The sequence below is a fragment of the Muscardinus avellanarius genome, assembly GCF_963383645.1.
Source record: "Muscardinus avellanarius genome assembly, chromosome: 4".
NCBI classification, from domain to species: domain Eukaryota; kingdom Metazoa; phylum Chordata; class Mammalia; order Rodentia; family Gliridae; genus Muscardinus; species Muscardinus avellanarius.
Window position 1 is genome coordinate 45,887,579 of NC_137789.1, and position 20,224 is coordinate 45,907,802.

The 20,224-nt window shown below is 38.8% G+C and overlaps 2 protein-coding genes across 4 annotated transcripts in view; one reads left to right on the top strand and one right to left on the bottom strand.

The window, feature by feature from the left end:
• The window catches only part of TMEM67 (transmembrane protein 67), a gene marked incomplete at both ends in the record, with an annotated part of 50,049 nt that extends 44,931 nt beyond the window's left edge, over positions 1–5,118 (bottom strand). For both annotated transcript variants that reach the window (XM_080694159.1, XM_080694158.1), the window contains 3 exons: positions 314–407; positions 2,601–2,689; positions 4,896–5,118. In XM_080694159.1, the coding sequence (XP_080550285.1) occupies positions 314–407; positions 2,601–2,689; positions 4,896–5,118 (406 nt within the window). The remainder of the gene's footprint in view (positions 1–313; positions 408–2,600; positions 2,690–4,895) is intronic.
• A 7,649-nt stretch (positions 5,119–12,767) lies between these two features.
• On the top strand, positions 12,768–15,644 carry RBM12B (RNA binding motif protein 12B; the record flags this gene model as incomplete). 2 transcript variants are annotated; one of them, XM_080694992.1, is made up of 2 exons in its annotated part: positions 12,789–14,713; positions 14,954–15,644. In XM_080694992.1, 2 exons carry the CDS (start codon positions 12,789–12,791, stop codon positions 15,642–15,644), a joined length of 2,616 nt encoding a protein of 871 aa, XP_080551118.1. The 2 variants fall into 2 exon arrangements, with proteins under 2 accessions (XP_080551119.1, XP_080551118.1); XM_080694993.1 differs by having other exon boundaries at positions 12,768–15,644.
• Positions 15,645–20,224: the final 4,580 nt, after the last annotated feature.

Genomic DNA, 20,224 nt, shown 5'->3' on the forward strand with positions numbered 1-20,224 from the left:
GTGCATGCTTGGAATCCCAGCATTTGGGAGGCTGACACAGGAAGATTACGGTTAATGGACAGCCACAGCTACTACTTAGTGAGGCCTTTTGCAACTCAGTGAGACCCCGTTTCAAAAGGTAAAGAATAAAAAATAGGGCTGGGGGTATATCTTGAAGGTAGACTACCCCTGGGTTCCTTTCCCAGTACCCACCCACACACACCATACACACACAGACTAAAAAAATATGTAATCACCAACTCTTTTAACGTCCTTTATAAAGGAAACACACATAAATTAACAGCTGCTATTATATAAAGAATATAATTCTTACCTAAAATATGGCCAGTGGGGCAGTGGCACTTTCCTTCTGAAGTTAAACCACTAGGGCAAGAAATACAGTTCCAGCCATCTTTGGTAACGCCTTTCTAAATTAAAAAAAAATCTTTCTAATTTTCTTCTTAATTGATCATCTAAGTTCAGACAGTCACAGTAGGATACAATTTGAAATAGATATTTAAAGAAATCATACATGTATGAGCCACATAAAAATTCACTGGATAGTTAATTCATGTTTTATATTTCAAAATTAAGCTACATACTATTACTCTGTACTAACTACTATTAAAAGATTAACAATGGGTAATAGCTCTTTGCTCTTCATGATCTTTAGTTCTAATGGATTTTTACTTACATTTAATAATTTTGTCATTCATTTTTCTGTTTACAAGTATAAAATAAAACAAGACTTAACAGGATTTAATCAAGAGTCAATTAATAGTTTGGTCTTATTTGTTCCAAAATAATTAATCTAATTTTTTTAAAAATTCAAGTATATAGCCAGGCATGCTTATAATCCTGGTAGGCTGAGACAGAAGGAGCACACAGTTTCGAAGCCAGCCTCAGCTACTTACTTAGTGAGGCTCTCAGCAACTTAGTGAGACCCTGTTTCTAAATAAAATAGAAAATAGGTCTGGGAGTATAGCCAGGAAGTAGAAAGCCCCTGGGTTCCTTTCCCAGTAACACACACACACACACACACACACACACACACACACACACTTAAAGTATTAAATTTTAAAAATTAAGTTATGCTTCAAGATGGATAAATTTAATGATATATAAATAATACAGAAAGTTGCTAAAATTGATTTATGAGAATATTTCCTTTTATTCATTAATAATTTGTACTAGAAAAGTTTCTGATAAAGCTTGACTTTCAAACTTGGGCTCATGATAGTATATAGTTTAGGAAAAACCTGAGACAATTATACAGTAATTATAAACACTGGTATACTCAAAATTAACAGAGAAGAGTGGTAAAAACAAAATAATGCCAATTTTAAAAAAAATTCAGTTTAAAAGAGTGGACTTATCAAGAAGTGTTTCAGCTGGGTGTGGTGGCACATGCTTGTAATCCCAGTACTTGGGAGGCTGACACAGGAGGATCATAGGTTCACAGGTAGCCTCGGTTACTTAGTAAGCCCCTCAGCAACTTAGTGAGACCTTGTTTCAAAATAAAGATTAAAAAAATAGGCCTGGGGGTATAGCTCAGAGGTAGAATGCCCCTGGGTTCAATCCCCAGTACTGCAAAAAAAAAAAAAAGTTTCTATATTTGGCAATATATTTATATAATGTTATTTAAAAATTACAATAACTTAATGACACTAAAAAATAAATTGCTCTAGCACCATATTTTAATTAGCTGCTTTTTATCATCAGTTATTTAGGTAGGACCAACACTTCCAAAATTATAAAATATCAAAATGGTAATCAGCTTTAAACTTAATAGTAATAAGTAGCTTTAAATGAGTACAACTGATAACTTTATTTAATATGACAATGAGAAGAAACATTGCTATGAAAAATCAGAACTGTCACACAGAGACTCCCAATTATTCAAAATGACTGAAAATGTATTTCTGCTCATTGATAATTACCTTATATAGCAAGTATTCACTGACAATGTTCCCAGAAGTTATGACAGAATAAAATAACCAATAAAATTCAACTGACATTAAGTGAACTTACTATGCTTTAGATATTATTTTAAACAGCACACATCTTGTAAAACTGTTGACACAGTAGGTCTATGGCACTGAACCAAAGGGTATGTACATCCCCAAATGCTCTACTTTGCTTTTTTTTTTTTTTTTTTTTTTTTGGTGGTACTGGGGTTCCTGGAAGCCCTTCCACCTCCGGGCTACACTCCCAGACCTATTTTATATTTTTGAAACAGGGTCTCTTACACCAGCATGGCTGGCTTCGAACCTGCGCGATCCTCCTGTCTCCACCTCCCAACCACAGGGATTACAAGCGTGTGCCACCACGCCCTGCTACTTTTCTTTATAACTGAGTTACTCTATGAGAAAAAATAAAAACACCATTTTTCACATCTGCGGTATTTTGGATTTCAAATTTAAAAGGTAAAGAAATATATTTTTCCCAAGTCATTGCTTAAAACGTTATGATCTCCCAAAATTTACTCTAATAAAAGCAAAGTTAACTTAATAATTTTAAAGTTTATGAGAAAACATTAAATATTAGATTGAAGTTTGGAAAATAAAGACATCTAATTTATCGCTCTTTACAGACAAGTTATTTTAAGAAAATTTCCATACCATGCTTTCTGGGCACTTTTTACAAATAATAGCAGGTCCTCCATTATTAGAGATCATCTGAAATCCTGGCAGACACACACATGAAGTTCCTAAAAAGAAAAGAATTGATTTTGTCCTTGGCAAATAAAAATAAAACTCCAAGATAGGAACTTTAAAATTCTTAAGCTACTGAGATTCAGTACTATATACTGGTTAATAGCAAAACTCTGGAGCTAGTATTGCCCAAGTTCAAATCCAGAAACATATTCTTTGGATTCCAATCTTTGTTTGCCTACTTATCTGTGTGATAATGAACAAATTACTGAAATTTTCTGTGCCTTGGCTCCTTCAAAAAATATAGAAAATAACTGTACTAACAAGATAGGGTTAGTATGAATGTAACAGGTTTTTTTTTTTTTTTTTTTTTTGTACTAGGGATTGAACTCAGAAGGGTTCTACCCCTGAGCTAGACTCCCAGCCCTTTTTTCCTTTGAAACAGGGTCTTACTAAATTGCTGAGACTGATCTTGATCCTGAGATCCTCCTACCTCAGCCTCCAAAATACTGGGATTACAGGTATACACCATAACACCCAGCTTAAAAGTCTTAGAATTGTGTTTGGCATGCAGCTGGTATTGTATTGCTACTACTTTAATTGCAATTATAATTAATGTAGCTGAGCATGGTGGTTCATACCTATAATCCTAGTACTCAGGAGGCTGACACAGGAGTATTACAGGTTCAAGACCAGCCTCAACAACTTAGTGAGACTCTCAGCAACCTAGTGAGACTCTGTTTCACAACTTTTTTTTTTTTTTTTTTTTGGTGGTACTGGGGGTGAAACCCAGAGGCTTTCTACTTCCAGGCTATCCAGGCTATATTCCCAGACCTATTTTATATTTTATTTGGAAACAGGGTCTCACTAAGTTTCTGAGAGCCTCACTCAGTAGCTGAAGCTTGCTTCAAACCTGTGGGATCCTCCTGTCTCAGCCTCCCAAGCCCGGGGATTACAAGCCTGCACCACCACGCCCAGCTTTCACAACATTAAAAGAAATAATAAAAACAAAAAGGTCCGGAGGTATAGCTCAGAGGTAAAATGGCTCTGACTTCAATCCTCAGTACATCCCCCACACAATTATAATGAAACTATTAAAATACTGAGCTAGTAAAACTATTTAACTGCATTAAGTTCTATATTTCTATGTTGCTAAATCATATGCATACATTTAATGAATTCAAATTTAATTAACCAAAACTTATTAAGAAAATTACTCTCATTCCAATAAATCACTTCATTTGTTAGAAAGTAGTAACCGTTATAATTATTATTCAACTTGCTGAATAGGTAAGGACAACATTCTCTAAGAGCCATTAAATGTAAACAGGAGTCTATATAGTACAATGCATACTGTTTCCAGATTCATAATTATGAAACCAATACCTTACAATTTAAATCCTAAATGGTTTCTCATTTCTATTTTCTTACAACAGCCTGATAGATTCTGTAAAATGACTTAAGTGAAGATGGCTAAAACCTGAAGACGGCAGAAAGTTAATACCACTTTTTGAGACTTAAAAAATTAGATTTTAATATATGGGGGAAAACTTACTCTAAGCAGTTTTGATGAGAATTAGGACCAAATTTTGCACGTGTTAGGGGGAAAACTGAGTTTAACAAGACTTCAAGGAGCAGTCTATAACATTTGGCAATACAAGGAGTATGTCCTAAAGAAATCTACTAGAGGCACTACTGTATACTGGAACTCCTTACTAGAGTCTGGGGGAAAAGACACTTGGGTTCTCCCTGTTGCCAATTTAAGGGGGACACAAAAGATGTCACAATCTTATCTGGGCTTCAATATCTTTATATGTACAATGAAAAGACTGGCCCTAATCTCGGTTAAGGTCCCTGCCAGCCGTCAATTCCAGGAGTCTGAGAAGATCAAAGGCTGTCAAAGTTTCCAACTGCGCACTTGCTTTCAAGTCACCCGCGCTTCCTCACCTCAGCTTACTTCACTACGGTTTCTTTTCTACCCTGGCGGGCCCTTTCTAGATGCTGTTCTAAAGACCCCTGGCCCCTCAAGGGTGGGGGACTAACGCCAGGAATTAGTGGCGACGGACCACAGGGGAGCGGACTCGGGGTTCTCCAGCCTCATCCTGTGCAAACTGCCACCCTCCAAGGAAACCCTTTTCTCTTCTCGTGCGCGGGCGGTGCCGGTTTTCTAAAAATCATCTTTCAGAAGACAAGGCGAGAGGCACGGGGGCGGCCCCAGGGCGAGAGTGTTCTTTTGCCAGGGTCCACCCCAAACCGTCTCACCTCGGGCATCAGGCTTCTGGTGGGCGCCGCACGGGGCACAGCTGAGCGCCGAGATGTCGAAGTACTCGTTGTGGCCGCAGGTCTCTGGCTTCCGGAGAGGGAAGGAGAAGGTCTGGGCCTGCGAGACGCGAGGGAGGACCCACAGGAGAAACGCGGCCACAGCTCCGCGGGATGAAACACAACGCACCGCCATCACCACCCGAGCCCCACGGCGTATCTCCATGGTGCCGATGCCTCCCATGAGCCTCCGCGGCGAATCCGCTGAGCTGATTGGACAACCCGCGTTCCGGAAGTCTCTCCCTGCGCGGCTTGGTTGCTAGGTTACCAAACCCTCTGGAAGACGGTGGGTCCAGGAAAGGCTGCATTAAAGGTAGACTAACACTGGAGTCAGGCTATTTAAAATGTGTATTTTCCAACTCTGGGACGTGGTCCCTTAGTGGGACATGAAATGAATTTAGGGTGTCTGGAAATAGAATACTACAGTAAAGAATCTATGCAATTATATCACATAAACTAGATATTGTTTCGTGAAACTCAATTGAAAAGACATGACGGGGGTTTTTAATAATATTCAAATACTTCACTGAGGGCTAGGGTGTAGTTTAGTGGTATAGTACCTAGCATGTGCGGGGCACTGGAGCCCCAGCACTGCAAAATGAGCACCCATTATTATGCCATCCTGGAGGATTACTATGGCTCTAGATCTGGAAGGAGGGAGGAAGGGCAGGAAGGAAAAAGGGAGGGAGGGAGGGAGGGAGGGAGGGAGGGAGGGAGAAAGAGAGACTTCCTTCTATACTGTTTTTTAGTTTTCTTTTTTGAGCAGAAAAAAAATCATGTATATAAAATGAGATCAGCCCAATTGTTTTTATACACATGCACAGATGTTGTCTTTCAAAGTAGATGGCCTTGCTGTTAGCACTATTTTAAAATTATCTTTCTATTTTGTGAATCATAAAGGAAAAACTTATTTATTAATATTTAAGTCTCACTTGTTCTTGTTGTATTTTTTTCTTTCTTTACTCCAAAAAATCACCTGGAATATTTTTAAACCACCTTTCATATCAGTAGTCATTTGAAATGATTATTTTTCACAAATTTTGAAATAATAATGATGATTTTTCCCTATTAAGGATTGCACATAGAGTCTAAATGCATGTGGAAATTGCACCCAAGGAAATTATATAACTGTAACCATTAGCCACCATTAGGCCTTACTCAAAAGAACAGCATTTACCCAATCACTGGTATCTATGACACAAGAGATGTATGTTTTGAAATCTATTCCTTAAAGAGAAATTCTAAAAAAAAAAATGTTGAGTAATGTCTGTGCTGTTAAGTGAAAATTTAAACTGCAATCATTTATCCAAATACATTTTTAAAAATGTGACCAAGCCAGGAATGGTGGTACATGCCTATAATCCCAGTAATTGGGAGGTTGGGATAAGAGGATTGCCAGTTTGAGGTCAGCTTCAGCAATTTAGCAAGACACTCAGCAACTCTGCAAGATTCTGTTTCAAAATAAAAAAATAGAATAAGGGGTGGGCTGTAGCTCAGAAGTAGAAGGTCCTGGGTTCAATCCCCAGTACTAAAATAGTGATCATTAGATGTTAATGAAGATTAAGAAAGGGTGTGGGCAGAATAGTTGGGTAGATCTGAAAATAATTCCTATGGATGAGTTTTAACTCTACTCTTTTCTCATGAAGTGTATATAGCTATATGTTTTATGGAAGAGATTAGGTCAACAATATGTACTTATTGACTACTATGTAATTAAAGTAATAAAAGAGCTCTCATTTATGATGGGTTTCTGTGTATGTGTGTGTTGTTGTTGTTGTATCTTACATTCTGTACTGTGTTAGGTACTTTACAGCATTAGTGTGTGTGTGCGTGTTTGCATGTGTGTACTGAGGATTGAACCCAGGGGGGTTCTACTTAACAAAATACACTCCAAACCCTTTTTTAAAAAACTTGAAACAGGGTCTTACTGAGTGGCTGAGGGGTTCACTAAGTTGCTGGAGCTGTAATCCTCCTCTCTCTTAGCCTCCCAAGTACTGGAATTTACTTCTGGATGTGACCAACAGCAATAGTCTTAGCTCTTTGTAATAAATTTTTGAGGAAGTACCTACTCCTATTTTAGAAAAATGGAAATGGAGTTCAAAAAAGTAAAATTTTGGGAAGTGATGTAAATGGAATTTATCTCTATTTGTTGAACTCCAAGACTTGTCATCATTTTACAGTATTAAGTGGCTCTTTTGTGAAATACAGAAAAAAATTTAGTGTTATTTTAGCTAACGAGGTGATATCGCCCTTATAGCCCACATACAGGAATTAAAACTTGTCTAAGACCTTTGGACATTGCACCTAACACAGCTGCCTTCAAGAGCAAGAGAGCTTATCTGTAATGGAAAGACTTGGAATAGTAACAGATAAGTTCGCAATAATTGTAATATTGTAAGCTTTCCTTGTTAATTCCTGAAAAAGAAAATAGAAAAGAATGTTGGCAACACTGTTGAGCATAAACTTGAGACAGTATCATTAAAGATATTTTTGTTGCAAGTTACCAAAGGTCAACTAGTTTAAGGCAGTTGACACAGAAAAATAAAACGTTAAGTCTATAGACAGGCAGCTGCTGGTGTTTGTTAATGATGCCCATTGTCTCTGCAGTTCTTTTCCGTCTTCCCTCTTAATTGCCTTGTGGATACAATACACCACACATAAAAATTCAACTTTAAGATAGGAAGAAGGAAAGGAGCTGAACCAGAGATGTTTTTTTTCTGTCTCCTTAATCTGCAATTGGCAAAGCAAATACTTTATGCCTTGTATTGTGCTCAACTCCTTACATGCATCATTTCACTTCTGTTAACAATCCTAGGAGCAAGCAGGACAATGATCTTAATCAGGCTTAGAGATATGCCCAATATTATCCCATTAAAATATGGAAATGTATTACTGGGATTATGAGTATGTGCCACCATGCCTGGCTGTAATTGAACTTTTTATTTTACAATTTTCACATATAGTTCATTTTCCTCATTTAAAAAGTCTAGACGATAAGGACAACAAATTTATAAAGGTACTCTTCACAATTTATTAATCTTTATAAAAATTGATTAAGAAAGATTGATCAAGAGTTTATTTATTGGTACAGGGGGCTGAACCCAGAGATTTTCTACCTCTGCACCACACCCTCGGCCCTTCTTATTTTTATTTTATTTTTTATTTATTTTTGGTGGTACTGGGGATTGAACCCAGGAGCATTCTACCTCTGAGCTACACCTCTAGCCCTATTTTATTTTTTATTTTTAAACAGGGTCTAAGTTGCCGAGATCTCATTAAGTGGCCGAGAACCCGAGATCCTCTTGTCTCAGTCTCCTAAATACTGGGGTTACAAGCATGTACCACCACACCCGACTTTATTTTTATTTTTAAACAGGATTTCACTAAGTTGCTGAGGAGCCCACTAAATTCCTTCGGCTGACAGCAAAACTTTGATCCTCCATTTTAGGCCTCCCAAGTACTGGGATTATAGGCGAGCATCACCACACCCAGCTTTAAGCATGCATTTATTAAGCTCCTAGGTGTTGCTTGGCGAACAACTAAGGCAATGAAATAAACCTTTCTGTAGCTTTGGATCTTTTCAGCTTTTCTACCAGTGTGCATTTTGTGTGGTAGCTCACTCCTATGTAATCCTAGTAGTTGGGAGGCTGAGACAGCGGGTTTGAGGCCAGCCTCAGCAATTTAGTGAGACCTTGTTTCAAAATTAAATAACTAAACGAGTAAAATAAAATAACATAAAATAGGGCTGGGAGTGTGTAACTCGGCGATAGAATATTCCTAGGCTCAAGTATCAATGCCCCCCCCCCCCGCCAAAGTCTTTCAGGCCATGCTTACCACGCAGTAACTGCAACACTGAAAGACAAAAAAAAACCCAGCTTTTCTCTTTTGCATCTATCTTTCCTTAGCTCCTGGACGATGGACCAAGGCATGTCAAGAGTCACCTGCCACAGATTTTCATTCCCACCACCTGTTGACTGCTAACTGGGCGTGGGAACCCCGCCTCCTCCAGGTCGAGGCTCTCTATTGGCTAGACGCCGGGCATGCGCAGGAGCGCGGCCGGCCCGGGGCACCGCCCCCCAGCCCCTCGCCACAGGACGCGGGGCTCAGAGCGCATGCGCAGGCAGGCGCGGCCCCGGCGCTGGGGCGGTGGGAGACGCCGGGAGCGCGCATGGGCAGACTCTCCGTCCGTCCGTTTGTCCGGACCCGAGGGGCGAGTGGGCGCCATCTTCCAGGCTCACGGAGGCTGCGCCTGCTCGGGGGAGGCTGCGGGTCGAGGAGCGCCCCCGGCGCGGCCCGGCGGCAGCGGTGTGTGGCGTCGGGCGGGTGGGGCGGCCGGGCGGGAGGCGGGGCCCGCGGCGAGCGGCCTCGGGCGGCTGCTCTCGGGCTAAACACCGACTCTCCCTCTCCCGTCAGCCTCCGAGTGGTGCTGTGCGCGCGCTTCCCCGTGGTCTTGACGGTGAAGATCGCGAAGGATTGCCTAGGTATTCCTTTCTTTGCTATGTCATCGTAGGCGGTAGCGGCAGGGCGGCTCGCGGAGGCCCGGCTCGGGCTCGGCCCGGCGGCCGGTCGGGGGCAGGCTGGCCCTGGGGACGGCCAGCGCAGAGGCTCGGAGGTGGGGCGGTCCTGGTTAATTCGAAGGCTGGTTTTGGCGGAAGGTCTCGCGACAGCATCGGATCCCACGTAGCAACTTTGGCCTGGAGCAGCAGCAAGAAGGAAGCTCTGACCCCGGGGAGTGTGGACAAAGGCTTTGGGCTGTAGAACCGATGCCCCCGGAGGAGACCGTTTGACGTTATGGAAATCCCGTACCGTGTGGATTCGCCTTCATTTACAGTTTCTCCTGCGGACGATGGCCCTGTGTGGTCCTGCCTTGGGTTTTTATTTTAACCTTCTACACGATTAAAGCCAGATCATCAGAAAGAATAGTTGTGGACCAGGGTAGATTTCTTGCTGCAGGGGGAAGTTCACGTTTAGAATTTGAAGATGCTGGATCACGACTTTGGCCTCTTAAAGTAGTCGCGGGCAAAGAGTAAAGGTGTTCGTCGTCATGTCTGGAAAAGTGACTTTTTATTTACGAGTTAAAATCAAACGGATCGGACATAATACATAAATTCAGTCTCCCATTTTCCTTTCAGTCTCGATTAGAAGGTGCACATTTCATATTCCGTTAAACTGGTGATTAAGTGGAATGAATCACTGGATAAATCAAAGTTATTTAAATTGTGCTTACCCTCAATCATCTACTTCTTTTTTTCATAGAAGTTCTAACAAATCACTGCTTTTAAATCAACACAAAGTCGCAGAAATACTTTTGCATTTATAACTAGAAAATTATGAGTGGGCTAATTTGTATGTTTTGCTTTTTGTGTAATCTAACGTACTAATAGAATTTCTGCTTAAGGAAACAGCATATTGAAACAAAAGAACAACTCATTTTGAGAGCTGGTCTCATAGGTGGTTTTTTAGATGTGTTGTGGAAGGATTAATATCCTATTTCAAGTGTAGAGAATTATTAGTTAAGTTTAACTGGCAAATTAGAACAAACTTTAAATAGTCTGTTTGAATTGGAATTCATGAGATTTGTGTTTGTAAGATTTAGTTACTGTAGCTGTAGTTAAGATACTTAGCTTTTAACTATGTTACGAGACATTTTTTGGATTTGCCCTTAGTGTGTCTTAAATGCCTAATTTTGCTTTGCTTGTAGATGAGTTTATGTTCTCAGGGTAAATTCCTTTTAAAAAGTGCAAAGTGATGTATATTTTTTGCTGCTTTCTAAAGTATTTGAAAAGAAAAAGGATAAGCCCAGTTTACATAGGAATCTTGGAATTTTAGCATGGACAAGTGTTTCAGAAGTCATTTACAGTTTTTGTTGAAATGTTGGGTGTAGGTAGTGTTTTGTTGAAGAAACTAGGTATATATATTTCTTTAAAGTTTTGTACTGTGCAGAAATAGTACATCTTCCTAACATTTTTCAGATGTAATTTGAAATCTTTACTGGGTTAGCGTGTAGTTTAAAAAGTTTAATCTATGGACCCTTTTTAAAGAAAAACCTTTCAGACCTCAGGGAAAATGTCTTCAGACTGTACTTTGTGGAACAGAGGTATTTAAGTGTAAGTAATAGACTGAAGGAACATTTATTTGCACATTAAGGACATGTGAATTGTAATGATTAATTTGGCCAGTCTTAATTATTTAGTAAAACGTCATTAAATAATTGTTAGTTTGAGTATCCATGAAAGAAATTAACCCAAGTTTTCTTGCCAAAAATGCTAAATTGAGATTTCTAGTTAACATAGGTAATCCCAATATTACAAATTAATGAGATTTTGTTACATTTTTACTTCTATATATTGTCATGTAGGTTTAGAGTGCAGGGTAATTGAAGTGGAATAAGGCTATTGGATGAAAAGATTCCATATTGCAACATTTTGTTTGTTTGAGATGAATTTTAATAGTTACTGGTTTAGGAATGATGTTGAATTTTTGATTTTAGGGATAACAAGGTAGTATTTACCTTGATTATATTGGAGTCATGAAGTTTGGTTCTGTTTGGAATATGGACAAATTGAAATTGTATCCAAATGGTAGTCATTGGTTTGGATTTATTGCTTTAAAATTTGGATTTTGAATTTCAAGTGGTGGCAATTTTATTCATTGTACCATTTTGATTGGTTGCTTTTTAATTGGATTTGGTTTTGTGCTTTGAAAGGGAGAACAGAGTTGAATCAATATGGATTAGGTGTTTGGATTTTCATTGGGAGAAGTGATGGAAAGTTTTTTGTTTGAATAGCTGGTGTTTTAAAATAGGTATTTTATGTGTAGATTTTTTTAAAAGTGGATATAAATCTTCTATATATAAAAAATAGACCTTAAGGATACAATTGTATAAACCTTGATAGATTTACACAGCCATGTAAGCACCATTGCACTCAAAATAGTTAACATTTCCCTCATTCTTTAAGCTTTCAATCAAGTAGTAGTTTAATTTTAAGCACTTTTTTTTTATTTTTTAGTACTTTGAAAGTGTCTACTTGGGTTTTATACATCCTTTTTTTCAGAAGGATTATTTCCCCTTGGAACAAAGACAACCATTTTATAATGCCCATAATTGTAGTTTTTTATATTGTTTCACATTTGATAGTCAGTTCTGAAATGGATATCCTAATCGGGCACTGAGATCAATTACAGGGTTCAAAGATTAATTGTATTTCATTTTCTTTCCACAGTTAAGTTGCTTTTACAGAATTAACAGGTCTCCAAGAAATAAAAAGAAAAGGTAAGACATCCAGAGTTTAAGGCTTTTCACAGAGGCTTGACAGAAATCATATAAAGTAAAATAGTACATCTTGTACTTATGGCTTCTGTTCTCATTAGTGATAGGAAGTGTTATATTATGAGAAGAAATTATATACTGACCTTGATGGTTTTTCTAAATATGTGAAATTCATTGTGGTTAGTAAAATACTTTAATTTTTCTCACGTTTCAGTAGGAGACATGTTTCTAAATGAGTTTGAAAGCAGTTTGGTCTTGTTGTGAGGAAGCATTTGGCATATTTACACAGGAAGGTTTGATATTTTTGATGTTGCCTTTGTATAGGATGGGTGATATGAAATGTTTCTTCAAGGTAGTTGGTTTATTTGTTTAGATGGGAGAAAATTCTTTGTTTTCTTTAAGAACCAGATAAGATCAATATCTTTATGAACTTTTATCTTGTTTTCATTTATAAATGCTGAAGGTAATTATTAAGCTTTTTTGAGCTAAGGTACTTAAAAAATAAGACTTGCTATTATGTGTACCTTTTTGTCTGCAGGTCATTATTGCTGTGGTTTGAGCTCAGCATGGCTGTAGTCATCCGTTTACTGGGGCTTCCTTTTATTGCGGGGCCTGTGGATATTCGTCACTTCTTCACGGGATTGACTATTCCTGATGGAGGAGTGCATATAATTGGAGGGGAAGTTGGGGAGGCTTTTATTATTTTTGCAACAGATGAAGATGCAAGACGTGCCATAAGTCGTTCAGGAGGGTTTATCAAGGATTCATCTGTAGAGCTCTTTCTTAGTAGCAAGGCAGAAATGCAGAAGACTATAGAAATGAAAAGAACTGATCGTAATCGTGTAGGAAGAGGGCGACCAGGATCTGGGGCATCAGGGGTTGGCAGCCTATCTAGTTTTATTAAGGCTATGAAGGAAGAAGAAAGTAATTCTGGATACGACTCTTCAACTAATCAAGATACCGAGTTTCATACTAATGGTACAGGACTCGACGTAAGGCCAAGAAAGACAAGGCCACTGAAGGCTGAGAATCCTTATTTATTTCTCCGAGGTTTGCCTTACTTAGTCAATGAAGATGATGTACGTGTCTTTTTCTCTGGTTTGTGTGTGGATGGAGTCATTTTCTTAAAACATCACGATGGCCGAAATAATGGTGATGCCATAGTAAAATTTGCTTCATGTATTGATGCTTCAGGAGGTCTTAAATGCCATAGAAGTTTTATGGGTTCAAGATTTATAGAAGTGATGCAGGGTTCGGAACAACAGTGGATTGAGTTTGGTGGCAATGTAATTAAGGAGGGTGAAGTTGCTGGGAGATCTGAAGAACATTCTCCTCCAAGAGGAATTAATGATCGACATTTTCGAAAACGGTCTCATTCCAAATCTCCTAGAAGAACACGTTCTCGATCCCCTCTTGGATTTTATGTTCACTTAAAAAATCTGTCCCTAAGTATTAACAAAAGAGACTTAAGAAATTTCTTTAGAGATATTGATCTGACTAATGAACAGATTAGGTTTTTATATAAAGATGGAAGACGAACACGATATGCTTTTGTGATGTTCAAGACTCTGAAAGACTATAATACTGCTCTGGGTTTACATAAGACTGTTCTACAATATCGCCCAGTTCATATTGATCCAGTTTCTAGAAAACAAATGGTAAAGTTCATTGAGTGTTATGAAAAGAAGAGACCAGAGAAAGAGAGGCCTGGACATGTTTCACAAAAATACTCTCAAGAAGGCTATTCTGGCCAGAAGCTGTGCATATATATAAGAAATTTTCCGTTTGATGTTACAAAGGTTGAAGTGCAAAAGTTCTTTGCAGACTTTTCTCTTGCTGAGGATGACATTTACTTGCTCTATGATGACAAAGGGGTTGGTCTGGGAGAAGCATTGGTGAAATTTAAGTCAGAAGAACAGGCCATTAAAGCTGAATGTCTAAACAGACGAAGATTCTTAGGGACAGAGGTATTGTTAAGACTTATATCTGAGGCACAAATGCAGGAGTTTGGTGTAAATTCTTCCTTGATGTCTAGTGAGAAAATGCAAGCCCGTTCAGAATCACATGATAGAGATGACCACTCCCATTTATTTGACCCCAAAGACCCACCAGTATATTCACTGGGCCCTTCTGAAAACTTTAGGTATCAACTAGAGGACGTGAGGCAACCGGATAACTTCAAGCATCCCCAGGGATATTTCCGGCAGCCTGATAGGCGCCCTCCAGAAGACTTCAGGCACTCTCCTGATGACTTCAGGTTCCCTTCGGAGGACTTCAGGCGTTCCCCCGAGGACTTCAGGCACCCTCGAGAGGACCACTTCAGGCGGCCTCTTGAGGAAGACTTCAGGCGGCCTCGGGAGGAGGACTGGAGACGGCCTCTTGAGGAAGACTGGAGATGGCCACCAGAGGAGGACTTCAGGCAACCCATGGAGGGAGATTTCAGACAGCTACCGGAGGAGGACTTTAGGCGCCGTTGGGAAGACGACTTCAGGTGTTCCCCGGAGGAAGACTTCAGGCAGCCCCCCGAGGAGGACTTCAGGAGGCCCCCTGAGGAGGATTTCAGGCATTCTCCTGAGGAGGACTTTCGGCGGTCACCCCTGGAACACTTCAGACGGCCACCCCAGGAGCATTTCAGGCGGCCACCCCAGGAGCACTTCAGGCGACCTCCCCAGGAGCACTTCAGGCGCCTGCCCCAGGAGCACTTCAGGCGGCCGCCCCAGGAGCACTTCAGGCGGCCGCCCCAGGAGCACTTCAGGCGGCCACCTCCAGAGCATTTCAGGAGGCCACCTCCAGAGCATTTCAGACGCCCTCGAGAGGAAGATTTCAGGCATATGCCAGATGAAGATTTCAGGGGCCCTCGGGATGAAGACTTTAGGCACCCTCCTGATGAGGACTTCAGAAGCCCCCAGGAGGAAGATTTTAGATGCCCTTCTGATGAGGACTTCAGGCAGCTTCCAGAGGAAGACCACAGAGAAGTTCCAGAGGAGGACCCTAGAGTTCCTGACAGCTTTAGACCTCCTGGTGAGAATTTTAGGAGTCCACCTGATGATTTTAGAAGTCATCGCCCTTTTGTGAATTTTGGTCGCCCAGAAAGTGGCAAGTTTGATTTTGGAAAGCGTAATGTGGGAGGTTTTCCTGAAGGGAAGTTTATGCCTGATCCCAAATTAAATTGTGGCTCAGGTAGAGTAACCCCTGTTAAGATAATGAACCTTCCATTTAAAGCTAATGTTAATGAAATCTTAGACTTTTTTCATGGTTATAGAATCATACCTGATTCAGTTTCAATACAGTATAATGAACAAGGATTGCCTACAGGGGAGGCCATTGTTGCAATGATAAACTATAATGAAGCTATGGCTGCTATTAAAGATCTAAATGATAGGCCAGTTGGCCCCCGCAAAGTTAGGCTAGTTTTGCTATAGAGAGCATTTCTAATTCTAGAGTTACCATCCCACAGTATTGATGCAGTAAAATGCATTTTTAAAAAGTATTTTTAATTATATAATGAAACATTTTCATTTTGACCTGTGCATAGAAACATTGTAAATAGTGGAATGTGAATCTGGTTTGCTTTTGCTTGCAAATTGCCATTCTTTTTCTAATTTAAAATTATATATGCTATTTTTATTTTGAGAGGGCAGAATTCATTAATTTTTATTGACTTAATGAATAAACCCCAAAGATTTGTATAGAGCTATTCTTGGGGAAGATACACTTTATATTCACTTTGATTTCATTTTACAGTCAACAGCTTTTACTCACACTGTATAAGACAATGGTCAGAAACTAATTGTTCAGGTTTAGTATTTTCATTGCTACCTGCCTGCAGAATTAATGCCCTTTTGTCAGATATTACTGTGTTATGGTCTCCTGTTAATTATAAAGAGTTCAAAATGGACAGACTGTGAATTTGAAATTTACTTATGTAAAAAGCCTAGGAAATTCTTAAAGTTTTCATGTTCATAACTTTGCAAAGTTTTATAAAAATAAAAAATTTGCAACTGAAGACACTTAACTAATTAACTTGTATAAAAAGAATTGCAGCTGGGTATTACAACTACTTAAACTATTTACACTATATTACAAATACATTAAGTTCTATTTGTGATGAGAGGTCAAACATTCATTCTGAAATTATAATGTGCATTTCCATGGTTTCTTCAACAATTAGGTTGATAGATTAACACAGGTCATTTAAAGGATGACAAAATAAGAATGTAATTATAGATACTAGGGGACCCTCATGTTTATCCTGGTAAAAAATCTGACACATACAAATAATTCATTTTTCCAGGAAGAAATTTCTTAAATGTTTATTAGTAGGTTCTCCTTTTACAGCTGCAAAACTTTGCATCTGTCCAAAGACTCAGTAAGTATGAGACTTGTAAGATTGAATTTTGACTTCTTTGGTATTCAACATTTAGTGCAGACATTCTGCAAATGCTGGGTTAGATTTTCTTTACCCATAATATAAATGACTGCATTTATGAGTCACTATGTGTTAGGCACTATAAATGCTTTATATGCATGATCTTGGTATTCCCTAAGAAGTATAGGACTTATGCACGTCATTTTTTTTGTGTGTGTGGTACTGGAGAGGGAACCCAAGGGCGTTTTACCTCCGAGCTACACCCCCAGCCCTAATTTTTATACTTTATTTTGAAACAGGGTCGCACTGAGTTGCAACGGGCCTCGCTAAGTAATAGGCTGTCTGTGAACCGCGATCTTCCTGTCTCAGCCTCCCAAATGCTGGGATTACAAGTGTGCGCCACCACTGAAATCATAGTAAGTCATGGAGTCAGTTTTAGCCCAAACAAACCACTGCCTCCATTTTATGCTCTTAATATTTTGCCAGCTCACTTTTTTTTTCTTTTTCTTTTTTTCTTTTTGTGGTGGTACTGGGGTTCCTGGAAACCCTTCTACCTCTGGGCTACACTCCCAAACCTACTTTATATTTTTTTTAAATTTAGAAACAAGGTCTCTTAAGCCAGCGAGGCTGACTTCGAACCTGTACGATCCTCCTGTCTTTGCCTCCCAAGCGCGGGGATTACAAACGTGCACCACCATACCCAGCCTGCCAGCTCATTTTTCTAAATACAATTTTTAATATTAGGGAGACTGTGCTAAAAATATTTTCAAGGATAAATATTTTCTTACCATTGGGTGTATTGGCATACACTTGTAATCATAGTACTTGGGAGTCTGAGACAGGAAGATTGCAGGTTTTCAGCCAGCCTCAGTTATTTAGTGAGGCCCTCAAATTTAGTGAGACCCTGTTTCAAAATAAAGAATGAAAAATAGGACTAGGGGTCTGGCATGGAGGTAGAATGCCCCTGGATTCAGTCCCCAGGACTGCAAAGAAAAAAATTTACCTCCACTGTTGCTTTAAAAATATCATTATAAAAAGAGCCGGGTGTGGTGGCGCACGCTTGTGATCTCAGCACCCGGGAGGCTGAGACCGGAGGATCACGGTTCACGGACAGCCTCAGCTACTTAGGCCCTCTGCAATTCAGTGAGACCTGGTTTCAAAATAAAGAATAAAAAATAGGGCAGGGGGTGTAGCTTGGAGGTCAAATGCTCCTGGGGTTCCATCCTCAGACCCACCCCCACAAAAAAATCATTAAAAAGATAAAATTAGGGTGCTCAAACATTGTAAGAGAAAAAAAAAAACTGAAGAATTTTTATATATCTAACGTTTCTCTTGGGATACATTATATATGTTGGCTTTTAATTAAAAATTGTTACTTTCATCCAACATGACTTTGTTGGCCTTTTATAGTTCATATAAAACATTGCTAATTTTCTTCTCTTCTTTGATAGTGGTTTTCAACACTAAGAATAAATCTGAAATTTTATATAATAGTTTAATAATTTAATAATAGGATATTATGGAAATAGGTACTTTTTTAGTAATTAGTCAATTAGTACCTGAAAGTATATTGGTTTTTCAGTGATTTAAAAACATTAATCTGAAGCCTATTTAAATGTCTGTCTGTTTCTAATAGTGGACATCTTGCTTACTTGAAGAATTAATTTTTGAATTAATTTTTGAATTGGATTAATGAATTAATTGCTAAATTTCATTTAAAAAAGCACCTTAGTATGGCTCTTTAATAAAACTAGTACCCTAGCTGGGTGTGGTGGCACACGCTTGTAATCCCAGCATTTGGGAGGCTGAGATCGGAAGATTGCGATTCATGGACAGCCTCAGCTACTTAGGCCCTCTGCAACTCAGTGTTACCTGGTTTCAAAATAAAGAATAAAAAAATAGGGCAGGGGTGGGTGTAGCTCGGAGGTCGAATGCCCCTGAATTCCATCCCCAGGCCCGCAAGAAAATAAAAATAAAAAATAAAACTAGTATCTTTATAAATAGGAGAATGATAAAACTTTGGAATATCTAAATAAAGCAAAATGAATAAAATACAAAGATTTTTTAATTGCTTAAAGATTATATAGATGGTCCATTTGCTCAAGCCATCTCAAAGAATGGATGGAAGACTTAAAACCACCTCTAAAGACACATACCAGTAAAGCTAAGAAGCTTGGAGTGAAAGATGTAATATGTGACTTCTTAAACTTGCCTGGGGTGGGATGGTGGTGGTACAGAAGATTCTGGCTATAATGAATAGATCTTTTTGTTTTGATTTTGAAGTTAAATGATGTGAATATTTCATTTTACTCTCAGGGCCTAAATGTTTTTAAACTTAATTATAAAAAGTTTATTATAGAAAGCTGGCTTATATGAGTTGGGAGCCATTTATGCACATCCTTTTCCCACTCTGCCTTCAGTATATATGTTGATAAATTGGCCATGGTAGGAGTATTTATACCATGTAAACTGGTAAATACAGCAAAATCGGGGCATCACTTTGTCATCCTAGAGAATAAGTTTATCAACACTCCATAATTCCAAACACATAGACTACTAAATTCCTCACGAATTCATCAGCCAGCATCAATTAATTGTCATCTCAGAGCCAGTTTTTTCTATCTGTCTCAACCCACAGATTGGATATACTAGAAACATATTGGTTTTTCTAGGATGATACCTAGTGGCATTTTGTCTTAAAGCCAAACATTTTTGTCTAGAAGGTATCTGAAAAATACCATGTAAAGGAAATAAAATTAATCTCGTAATCAAGGTAAAAATCCTATTTGATGTGCACTTCTATCAATTAAGAATGTGAAGAGCAGTAAGCTTTTAATCCATATTACCAGCTATGAAGCAACAACCCTGTCACCTCTGCATTAAAAAATTGTGTAATGAGCTGTATTTTATACTACATTTATATTTATGACCCATAGTTATATAAGAATTTGCTGTACTTCTGGTAACCCTAATATTTGTTATTCTTACTTTGGAAATAAGAGAAAGAGACCTACAGGCTAAGATAATAAGTTGGGTTGGTTGCCTGTTTTTTATAGCAGGGAAGCTGCGAAAAGTTTTTACATTTTTAATTGTGGTCACATCTTCAGTAGTTACATAAGCACCCATATAACCTTGGCTTTTGCCTCTTGGCCCATAAATTGTGTTTACCATCTGGCACTCTTAAGTATGCCAACATAAGTCTGGCCTAAATAATGAAAGTAATGTAACTTGTGTGTATGGTGCTGGGGACTGAACCTAGGGGCATTATAATAGCAAGCTACATTTCCAGACCTGTTTGGAAATAGGGTCTTGCTAAGTTGCTTTGAACCCATGATGTTCCTGTCTCATCCTTCCAAGTACTGAGATTATAGGAGTGTGCCATAACATTCAACTTGAAACTTTTTTTTTTTGCTCTTAGAATATTTGAGGTCCCAGAATTGCTTGCTTTATTAGGTACTGTTTAAAACATACAAATGAAGTAACTGATGCTTAAGAAGTTATTGTTTAGTAAGCAACAAGAGAAATATACTAACCTATTTTTTCTTGCGAAATACATATATATTTTTTGGTATGGGAGGATTGAACTCAATTCTACCTCCAAGCTATACCTCCAGTCCCATTTATTTATTTATT